Source organism: Equus przewalskii, chromosome 4 (assembly GCF_037783145.1).
Source record: "Equus przewalskii isolate Varuska chromosome 4, EquPr2, whole genome shotgun sequence".
NCBI classification, from domain to species: Eukaryota; Metazoa; Chordata; class Mammalia; order Perissodactyla; family Equidae; genus Equus; species Equus przewalskii.
In genome coordinates this window covers 59,955,744-59,965,294 of record NC_091834.1, presented here as the reverse complement: position 1 = coordinate 59,965,294, position 9,551 = coordinate 59,955,744, and the positions used below count along the sequence as shown (strand labels likewise).

Genomic DNA, 9,551 nt, shown 5'->3' with positions numbered 1-9,551 from the left:
GCTAGGTCCACACCCAGGATCCGAACCAGTGAAACCCTGGGCCACCAAAGCAGAGCTCGTGAACTTACCCACTCTGCCATGGGGCCAGCCCCCACCAGTGGTTCAATTTGAAAGCCAGCAGCTTCTTAGCATTCTTTCCTCTGAAAAACTGGGATGATGTCTGTTGCCAGCAAGGACAGAAAGTCCTCCTAACAGCTTCTGGGGTCCAGATCAGGAGAGCTGGTGCTACATTGCAAGCTTAGGTCTCACTCTCTAGCACAGCCATACCTTCATAAGGAGGACTGGAGTCAAGAACTAAAGGGGTTTCATAAGTTTCTCGCAATGAGAACTAAAATCCAAACTACCAAATTACCTGGGTAATTTCATCTTTCATCTTGTTAAGATAGACACTGGGTCCCCCAAGTTCATCCTTTATTCAAAACTCAAAGCAAACCACAAGCAAACTTAGTCTGCTCCCTGTGCCCTGCATGGACATCTCACTGCCTGCTCACCCTTAGTTCTCCAACGCCACTACCTCCCTGGAGCCGGGGGCCCCGCTCGCCACTAAGTCTTCTCTGACCACACCGCCAATGACCTCATCCTTCCTTAAATTCAGCTCCTGTCTCTATCACCTGCCTATAAGAATTGCTAAACGAGGCAATTAATCACTGCCAAACAGTGGAATTATTAAAAAGCATCTGGATCTCCGCAGCTTTCTCATACCACTGCCTTAATTATTATTTAATCCTTTCATGCCTTCCTTGCCCTTCCCACTAGACTGTCAGTCCCGTGAGGTGAGGTTATGTCTCTTTCCTTTAGTTTACCCCAGAACAGGTCCTTAAAATTACATTTTCTGAACACTTTGGGGTGGGAGGGAGAAGGGGCTTTTATTTTTTAGCAAGATAGTTTGCATGAACAAATAGTAATGAACAACTACTCCTTGCCCATCCTCAATCTCAGCAGGGGCTGCCCTCGAAGGAGTCATTGATAAATGCTCCATTCTCCATTGATAATGAATGATACTACCTCCCCAACTAAGCCAGGCCTGAGAACTTTTGGGCCTAAAGACTTTGAAGATCCCTGCAAGCACAGGCATCAAGCCAGAGGGGCCGGCAGGCAGTTACTAGAGGGTCTGTGAAGGTTATTACATACATGCACAGGTGTAGAGCCTACCCCAAGGGCTCTAAGACTGCAGCAGAATTAATGGGTCTAAATCACCAAAATCTGACAGATACGCTTTCACGATGGTAGAACCAGTTCTGAGCTTTCTCCATGCTCTTGCCTACGGCAGGGCTAAGCAAATACTCAGTTCAGATCCCTAAAAAGGGACGGTGTCTCTCCTGGGCTACCAGTACAAAAAGATGTCAAAAACCCAAACACGCAACAGTCAGAATGGCTCGACCTAGTGTCTTCGGACGGTAGACCACGCCCACCGCCGCTCTTTGCAGACAACCTTGTGCTCCCCAAAACTTCCTGTAGACCGCTGGCAGACTCCGTGCTGCCCCAACTTCCTGCAGAGCGGCACCTGGAAGAGCCAATGACTTAAAAACGAATGAGATGAGCCGCGCTCCCACTGTTCCGAAGCGACTGGTGTACTCGTCTAAAATAAAAAGGTCTCTGTCTGCAAATCCCGTTTGCTCGCCCGGTAATCGACTCCCGCCCCCAGCCTGCGCGTCCGACCCGTACAGCTGTTTTTAATCCCTACTTTTCTCACTTGGCGTCCCGGGCTCTGGTTGACCAGACGCGGAGCCACTTAGCGTTTCCTGCTCCCCCTGCCGGGGTCTGTCCCCCCTCAGCCGTCTCCTCTTTCTCCGCCTGCATCCCCGGGGGGCAGAGTGTGGGAAGAACGAATTTCCGCCCGGTTTGCTCGCCACTCGCCGACTTGGGTCTCTTCCGGACGCAGACTGCGCACCCCCGGCTCCTCCCCCAGCTGCTCCACCGAGGCCGCGCTCCCGGTCCGGGACCGCGAGCAAGGAGGCGCGGGCTGCGGGGGCCGAGCCGCCGGAGCGCTGTGGCCAAGCCGCGCCCCGAGGAGCTCTTGGAAGGGCTCCCGCCTGCAGCTGGGGAATCCGCTCGGCGGAGAGAATCCGTGCCAGGGAATCCAGCTCTCCGGACTCAAGCTGCAAACAAAAAGCTCAGGTCTTGCTCCCTCCCTCCGCCCCCCCGACGCGCACCCGGAGAAAGAGTTTTCTGCAGAAATGCAACAAGTAGCACCCGGAGCTCGCGGAGCGCCCTGCGCCTCCTGACTTGGCCAGGCGAAGCCCGCCTGCAGAGACCCGGGCCAGCCACCAGACAAAGGGCAGAGGAGGGGCTGGACCGCGCAGCGAAGTCCGAAAGAGGCCATTTAGTGACTCTGGCCAGGCCAAGGGGAATGCATAGGAGACACAGAGCCGGCGGGCCAAGAGGACGATCCGGCCTCAGCGCGCAGGGCGGGCAGCGATGGAGGCTGCCCGCGCCGTGCGCTTCCTATTCGTGGTGTGCGGCTGCCTCGCGCTCCCCCCGCGGGCCGAGCCCGTGTGCCCGGAGCGCTGCGACTGCCAGCACCCCCAGCACCTCCTGTGCACCAACAGGGGTCTCCGCGCCGTGCCCAAGACCAGCTCGCTGCCGAGCCCCCAGGACGTGCTCACCTACAGCCTCGGCGGCAACTTCATAACCAACATCACGGCCTTCGACTTCCACCGCCTGGGGCAACTCAGACGGCTTGACCTGCAGTACAACCAGATCCGCTTTCTGCACCCCAAGACCTTCGAGAAGCTCTCGAGGCTGGAGGAGCTCTACCTGGGGAACAACCTCCTGCAGGCGCTCGCCCCGGGCACGCTGGCCCCGCTGCGCAAACTGCGCATCCTCTACGCCAACGGGAACGAGATCGGTCGCCTAAGCCGCGGCTCCTTCGAGGGCCTGGAGAGTCTGGTCAAGCTCCGGCTGGACGGGAACGCCCTGGGGGCGCTGCCGGACGCGGTCTTCGCACCCTTGGGTAACTTGCTCTATCTACATCTGGAGTCCAACCGGCTACGCTTTCTGGGCAAGAACGCCTTCGCCCAGCTGGGCAAGCTGCGCTTCCTCAATCTCTCTGCTAATGAGCTGCAGCCCTCCCTACGCCATGCGGCCACCTTCGCACCCCTGCGCTCCCTCTCCACCCTCATCCTCTCGGCCAACAGCCTGCAGCACCTCGGGCCGCGCGTCTTTCAGCATCTGCCACGCCTTGGCCTACTCTCACTCAGGGGCAACCAGCTCACGCACCTCGCGCCAGAGGCCTTTTGGGGGTTGGAGGCCCTGCGCGAGCTGCGCCTGGAGGGCAATCGGCTGAGCCAGCTGCCCATGGCCCTGCTGGAGCCTCTGCACAGCCTGGAGGCGCTGGACCTGAGCGGCAACGAGCTGTCTGCTCTGCACCCCACTATCTTTGGTCACCTGGGCCGGCTGCGCGAGCTCAGCCTGCGCGACAACGCGCTCAGCGCCCTCTCCGGGGACATCTTCGCCGCCAGCCCGGCCCTCTACCGGCTGGATCTAGACGGCAACGGCTGGACCTGCGACTGCCGGCTGCGGGGCCTGAAGCGCTGGATGGGTGACTGGCACTCGCAAGGCCGGCTTCTCACCGTCTTCGTGCAGTGTCGCCACCCCCCGGCCCTGCGGGGCAAGTACTTGGATTACCTGGATGACCAGCAACTGCAGAACGGGTCTTGCGCAGATCCCTCGCCCTCGGTGTCCCCGACTGCCTTCAGCAAGCCGCGGCCCTCACCCACAGCCGCGGGGAAGGAGATGGCGCCCCCTGCAGGTGGCCTCGCGAAGGAGCTGCCGCCGCAGCCACAGCAGCGGGGGCGATTTCTGCCCGGGGTAACCTGGGATGGAGCCGCCAGAGAGCTCTTGGGCAACCGCAGCGCCCTGAGGCTGAGCCGACGGGGTCCGGGCCTCCAGCAGCCCGGCCCCTCCGCCGCTGCAGCCGCGGGCCCGGCGCCACACCCCCTTGACCTGCTCGAGAAGCCCGAGCGGGGACGTCCAACTCCGGCGAATCCTGTCCGCGTGGAGCCCACCCCGACAGCCGCGCCCGCCTCTGCGCTACCGCCCGCCGGCGACCCCTGGCAGCGCGCGGCGAAGCAGCGCCTGGTCGCAAAGCAGCAGGAGAGCGCCGTCCAGTCCGACGGCGGAGTCGGCCTGCCGCCGCTGGTGTCCGACCCGTGCGACTTCAACAAGTTCATCCTGTGCAACCTGACGGTGGAGGCGGTGGGCACCGACAGCGCCTCGGTGCGCTGGGCGGTGCGCGAGCACCGTAGTCCCCGGCCGCTGGGCGGCGCGCGCTTCCGCTTGCTCTTTGATCGCTTTGGCCAGCAGCCTAAATTCCACCGCTTCGTCTACCTGCCCGAGCGCAGCGACTCGGCCACGCTGCGCGAGTTGCGCGGAGACACCCCCTACCTGGTGTGCGTGGAGGGCGTGCTCGGAGGCCGGGTCTGCCCGGTGGCCCCCCGGGACCATTGCGCCGGGTTGGTCACCCTGCCTGAGCCTGGGAGCCAGAGCAGCGTCGACTACCAAATGCTGACCTTGGCCCTGCTGGCCGTCAACGCGCTGCTGGTGCTCCTGGCCTTAGTGGCCTGGGCATCACGCTGGCTGCGGAGGAAGCTCCGGGCCAGGCGGAAGGGCGGGGCCCCAGTCCACGTTCGCCACATGTACTCCACGCGCCGGCCCCTGCGCTCCATGGGCACCGGCGTGTCGGCCGACTTCTCTGGGTTCCAGTCGCACCGGCCGCGCGCCACCGTGTGCGCGCTTAGCGAGGCCGACCTCATCGAGTTCCCCTGCGACCGCTTCATGGAGAGCTCGGGCGGCGGCGCAGGTGGCAGCCTGAGGCGGGAGGACCACCTCCTGCAGCGATTTGCTGACTAGCTGCGGGGCCTCCAAGGGTGTGGAGACCATCTCATTGGCCTTGAGGAGTCACCTCTCCACGGGGCCCCTCAACCCACCTCAGGGGAAGATAATCATTTTATCAGACCTTCTCCGTTCCACCTTCTGTGCACTTGCCAGAGAGGCCAAAGGGGACAGCCAGCCAATTCGGCACCACCCCTCAATTCCCAGTACTCACTTTTTAACCACGTGGATGGTATTAATGGTCAAGGGCAAGAGTAGGGGACAAAGGGGTGGTGCGGTCCAGAGGTGGGAGGCCTTCTTTAAGTGGAGACCTTGGTGCAGCTATGGGAATGGCTTATGTGGCACGGCCATACAATAGCCTGGCCCTCTTTGGGGTAGAAAAGGGTGCTTGTGCCCCCAACGTGGCCAGAAAGAGATTTGGGTGCATGCTTTTTGTTTGTTTAGTGTCAAACAAAGGAGTTTTGTTTCTATTTAAGGAAAAAGGAACTTATTACCATTACACAGGAGGCTTGGCAACTGACTCCGCTGGTCTGGTGGTCTCTGCCAAGAAGGGTGATGTTGTAAACAGGTGGTAAAGTTTAACACACTCGCCAAGGAACTCTTTTGTGTTGCTTGATAGAACATTCAGGATAACTTAATGTTTAAATAATTAGAGATGCTATTTTTTTTTCAACAATGTGAAGAGCTCTGACATTTAAACTGACGAATAAACTCAAGAACTATTTTAGTTGAGCCGGGCCGTTCAACTATTTTCTTTTTGACATTAACACCACAAGAACGTTTGCTAACCGTAGGGTTAACTAAGATCACATACTTTCTCAGGAGAAGGCTGCATGCAAGACTTCTCTGTCAGGGTTGCTCCTGTGGCTTTTTAATTTTATTTTTTAAACCTATATATGGAAAAAGAAATTTCAATGCCAGACTTGATAAAAGAATGTAATGTGTGTGTAACTGATGACCCCGTAGGGAATGCTAGCATTCTAGTTCACTTACCACACTGCTGACAACGTGTCCAGATTGGAATAAATGTGATGTGGTATTTCTCATGTTTTTATCAGTGGCACACAGATGACTGTGCCTATTTCTCTTGAGTTGCACAGTTAAGTGATAAAGGTAATTTCCTAATAGGAGGGGAGCAAAAGGTGATTGTCAGTTGGTAACGCAACGTTTGATAACATTAATGTCTTACTCTATAGGAAATAGTAGAGGGGAGGAAATTATTGGAAAAAATGTGAAAAAGTGTACATCAATGGTTGTCTGTTTGTACTAAAACCAGAAGATTGTTTTGAGTACTTAAACCTCACTGTGAAATAATTATATATTTTGCAAATTGATCCCTCCACTACCCAGTGTTTTACTGTGTTATTAAATTTTATCTTTTAGTTAATAATTGCAGTATTTCTCTTAAATGTTTTTGTTTTAAACTTAGGGTTAGACTTTATTTGCTCAGTTGTTTTCAACTATTTGGGATACTTTTGTTCCCTGATATTTATGAAGTATGTGTTGATCACTACATGTAGTGCTTTGGTTTACAGTAATAATTTTGTGTGTGGTCTAAAAATGCAGTCACCAAGAGGGTGTACACAGCTATATTCACCGTGCTTATGGGTTTATGGGCAGTGGGGTGGCATGGAGGCCACTGCAATGGTGCTAAGGCTAACAGTGAATCTTCTGTTTAGGGCTTTAAGCCCCTGAGGGTCCTGATGACTCAGGGAATCTGTCATAGTCCAGGGGTCCTTCAACCCCAGCCCATTCGTTTTTTGTTTGGCCTCCGCTGAACCAGGCTTGCCCTTGTCACAACAGCTGATCAGGGACCCAGGGATCTAAATGAGCTGATCTTTGTTTATATTCAGATGAGTAAATGTCCAGACCACTTAAAGTACAGCTGCTTCTTCTGGCGGTCTCATCTGTGGGTCAAAACTTAATAAACCACAGGAAATAGACTGTCCTTCTTAGTGTGCTTCCAGGGCTTGTTTGAGATTCCGGGCATTTTGGTACATGGGAGAGGTGTAGTTCGCTGTTTTTTGCAAACTTCAGGCTATCTTGCACCTCTCGTGCTCCTAGCTTTTTTCATTCATAGAGCAAGTGCATCTCCTATCTGTCTCTTTTGGCCAGGAGTGTAATATCGAGTCCCACGGATAGTCTGGAAAAGACCTCTGGTTCTTCCCACCACCTACCCTTCCGATGGCAGAACGTCCCTGAAGATGCTTAATGCCTGGATCTATGTAAAAACAGTTTCACTGGAAAGTCTTTCAGTGGGAAGTGAATAAATGTTATACATTGTTATATTCAGTTATGTCAATAAACCCACTTACTAATGGAGATGTTTTATTGTTGGAGTTTCCAAATATTTTATACAGTCTTGCAATGATACAGTGCATTTTTCTACAGCAGTTTTCACCAAAGAAAATGAAACATAAGCTCGAAGTCTTTCTGTCCTCTTTCAATGTTTTTTTCTTTCCATTTCCCTGGTAGAGAATGGACTGTATTTTAAAAAAATGGTTGTGTGACTTTGGCCCCAAGAACCAGTGAGATGTCTGTAAAAGCAGGTGGTCAGCCATGATGTGAAAACACTGTTAAAACACCAGTGACAGCAAGATGATCGGTCTCAGCAGGCTGTTTAAAGGAAACTGAGTTAAAAGTCAACCATTTGCAGGGCCAGCCCGTGGCAGAGTGGTTAAAGTTCTGTGGGCTGAGCTTCAGCGGCCCGGGTTCACAGGTTCAGATCCCAAGCGTAGACCTACTCCACTTATCAGCTATGGTGTGGAGGCGTCCCATATACAAAGTAGAGGAAGATTAGCGTGGATTTAGCTTAAGGCTCATCTTCCTCGAGTGAAAAAAAAAAAGAAGATTGCCAGCAGATGTAGCTCAGGGCGAATCTTTGTCACCAAAAAAAAAGTCAAGCGCTTTGACTCTCCTGGTCAATAATAAGAAGGAATTATCTTGAGCTGGAGGCCATTTTTGCCATTACAAAGATTATGAAAAGATAAAATTCCTGAAGAAAAAAGCATAAACTTTGTATGAGACAGGAGTGTTCAATTAAAGAGCCATTGAAGCAGTCTGGAATGTGGTGGTACCCTCAGCTCAACCAGTAAGATTATTGCTTTCATAGAGCAGATCATTTTGCCATGCTGCCAGGTAATAATTAGCATGTGAGCAGAAAACCTTTACTAATTAGCCATGCACCTGATTTTCACCAGAAATACAGCGATACGGGCCATTAACTATATATTAAGAAACCATTAAAATAGACACTGGATTAGCTGGTATTTGTAGTGTACTTCTTTTTTGTAGTGTGGCCCCTCGTGCTTCTGAGACTTGGAGAGAAGTGACAATGAAGTGTTCTAATGCCAGAAGTTTATTCAAAATTCCAGACCATGACCCAGGATCAAATCAGATTTCTGCTCAGTCCTGTACATTCACCATCTCAGAGAACGGCAGCATCGTTAAAGTCCAGAACGATCTTAAGGAAGTGATGAAAGAATCTTAGTCAGCTGAGATTGCGTTCATTCTCTCGAGTTAATTTTTTTGTGCCTCAGTTGCTGCAGCAGTTAAAGTGGGAACCCTGAAGTCCTGACTGCATGGTGCTATTGTGCGGAGTAAACAGTGTGTGACAGCAACGGGTCCACGGCAGGTGTTCAATACATATTAGATGTGTTATTAGAACAGTATTCTCCTTTGCAGAGGGCAGCAAGATGTATGATATATTTTAGAAATTTCATGGATAAGTCATTTCTGCTTGAACCCTAACCAATCAAAAAATTCAGATAATGAGATGATAGGAACCGTTCCTCTCTTATTCTGGTTCATTGAGCCTTTTCCATAACTGAGCGTGGAAGGATAGCTCTTGAAATACTTTCTCATTACTTAAAAAAAGTGAATATACTAGCATTTGAGCAAACTTTTCTATGTTTATTAAACTCTTGGCAGAAGTTAATTCATCCTTTAGATTGGAGCTAAGGCTGGGTGAAGGGTCTTGCTTATATCGTGCCCACCCTCCCGGTTAACTTACTGATAGCTTCTCCAACTGTCCTTTTACTCTTTGTTTACTTAAACAGATACTTTGTATGCACAAATGCTTTTTTCCAGGGATTTCAGGGGACTTCACCCTTCTCAATCATGTGGCAAATAGTATTCATTTTTCATGGGAGACAGGTATTTGGAGATTATACTTTACATTAATTACTAAATACTTAGGACAAAAATGTAGCTTCCTGATACCTGGTCACTTTAACTTGGGGCGGAGCACCTAAATATCCCATTACATCTGTTTGAGAGATTTGAAGCTACCAGTGGCGTGATTCCTTTTTGACACCGAAACATGGCTTTATAATTTGACTGTGAACTGGCATCAGATGCTGGACAGAAATAAATTGCTGCACACCAGCGTTTCAAGAAACAGCATCTCCTGACTATGTAAATCCGTAACATTCCTTTCAAACTCACCAAAGCTTTCTAATACCAGCCCTGTGCTGTAGTTACTGCCGAGATGTGGCAGCACTGTTGTGTTGAGACCAGCTGTGGTCGCATAGCAGTTATTCACCATTCCAACTCACAGTTTTTGATTAAGTAACGCTTACCCTACAGCTAATTTCACACTTCTCTCTTAGCATACGTACACTGCAGCCTGTGGAGACATACTTTGAAAAGTGACCACCCTCTTATTCCCTTCTCTCCCAACTGTGATGTCCTTCAAAGGATTTTTACTTTAGGAAATT

The 9,551-nt window shown here is 51.8% G+C and overlaps 1 protein-coding gene across 1 annotated transcript; it reads left to right on the top strand.

Annotated features, from left to right (window-relative positions):
* The first annotated feature begins 208 nt into the window (after window positions 1-208).
* TRIL (TLR4 interactor with leucine rich repeats) lies at window positions 209-7,155 on the top strand. The gene has a single exon (XM_008512450.2). The coding sequence runs from the start codon at window positions 2,419-2,421 to the stop codon at window positions 4,849-4,851; it is 2,433 nt and encodes an 810-aa protein (XP_008510672.2). The 5' UTR covers window positions 209-2,418; the 3' UTR covers window positions 4,852-7,155.
* The last annotated feature ends 2,396 nt before the right edge of the window (window positions 7,156-9,551 follow it).

Bases quoted from the DNA above. Each gene is read 5' to 3' on its own strand.
- TRIL (XM_008512450.2), top strand. From the start codon at position 2,419: ATGGAGGCTGCCCGCGCCGTGCGCTTCCTATTCGTGGTGTGCGGCTGC.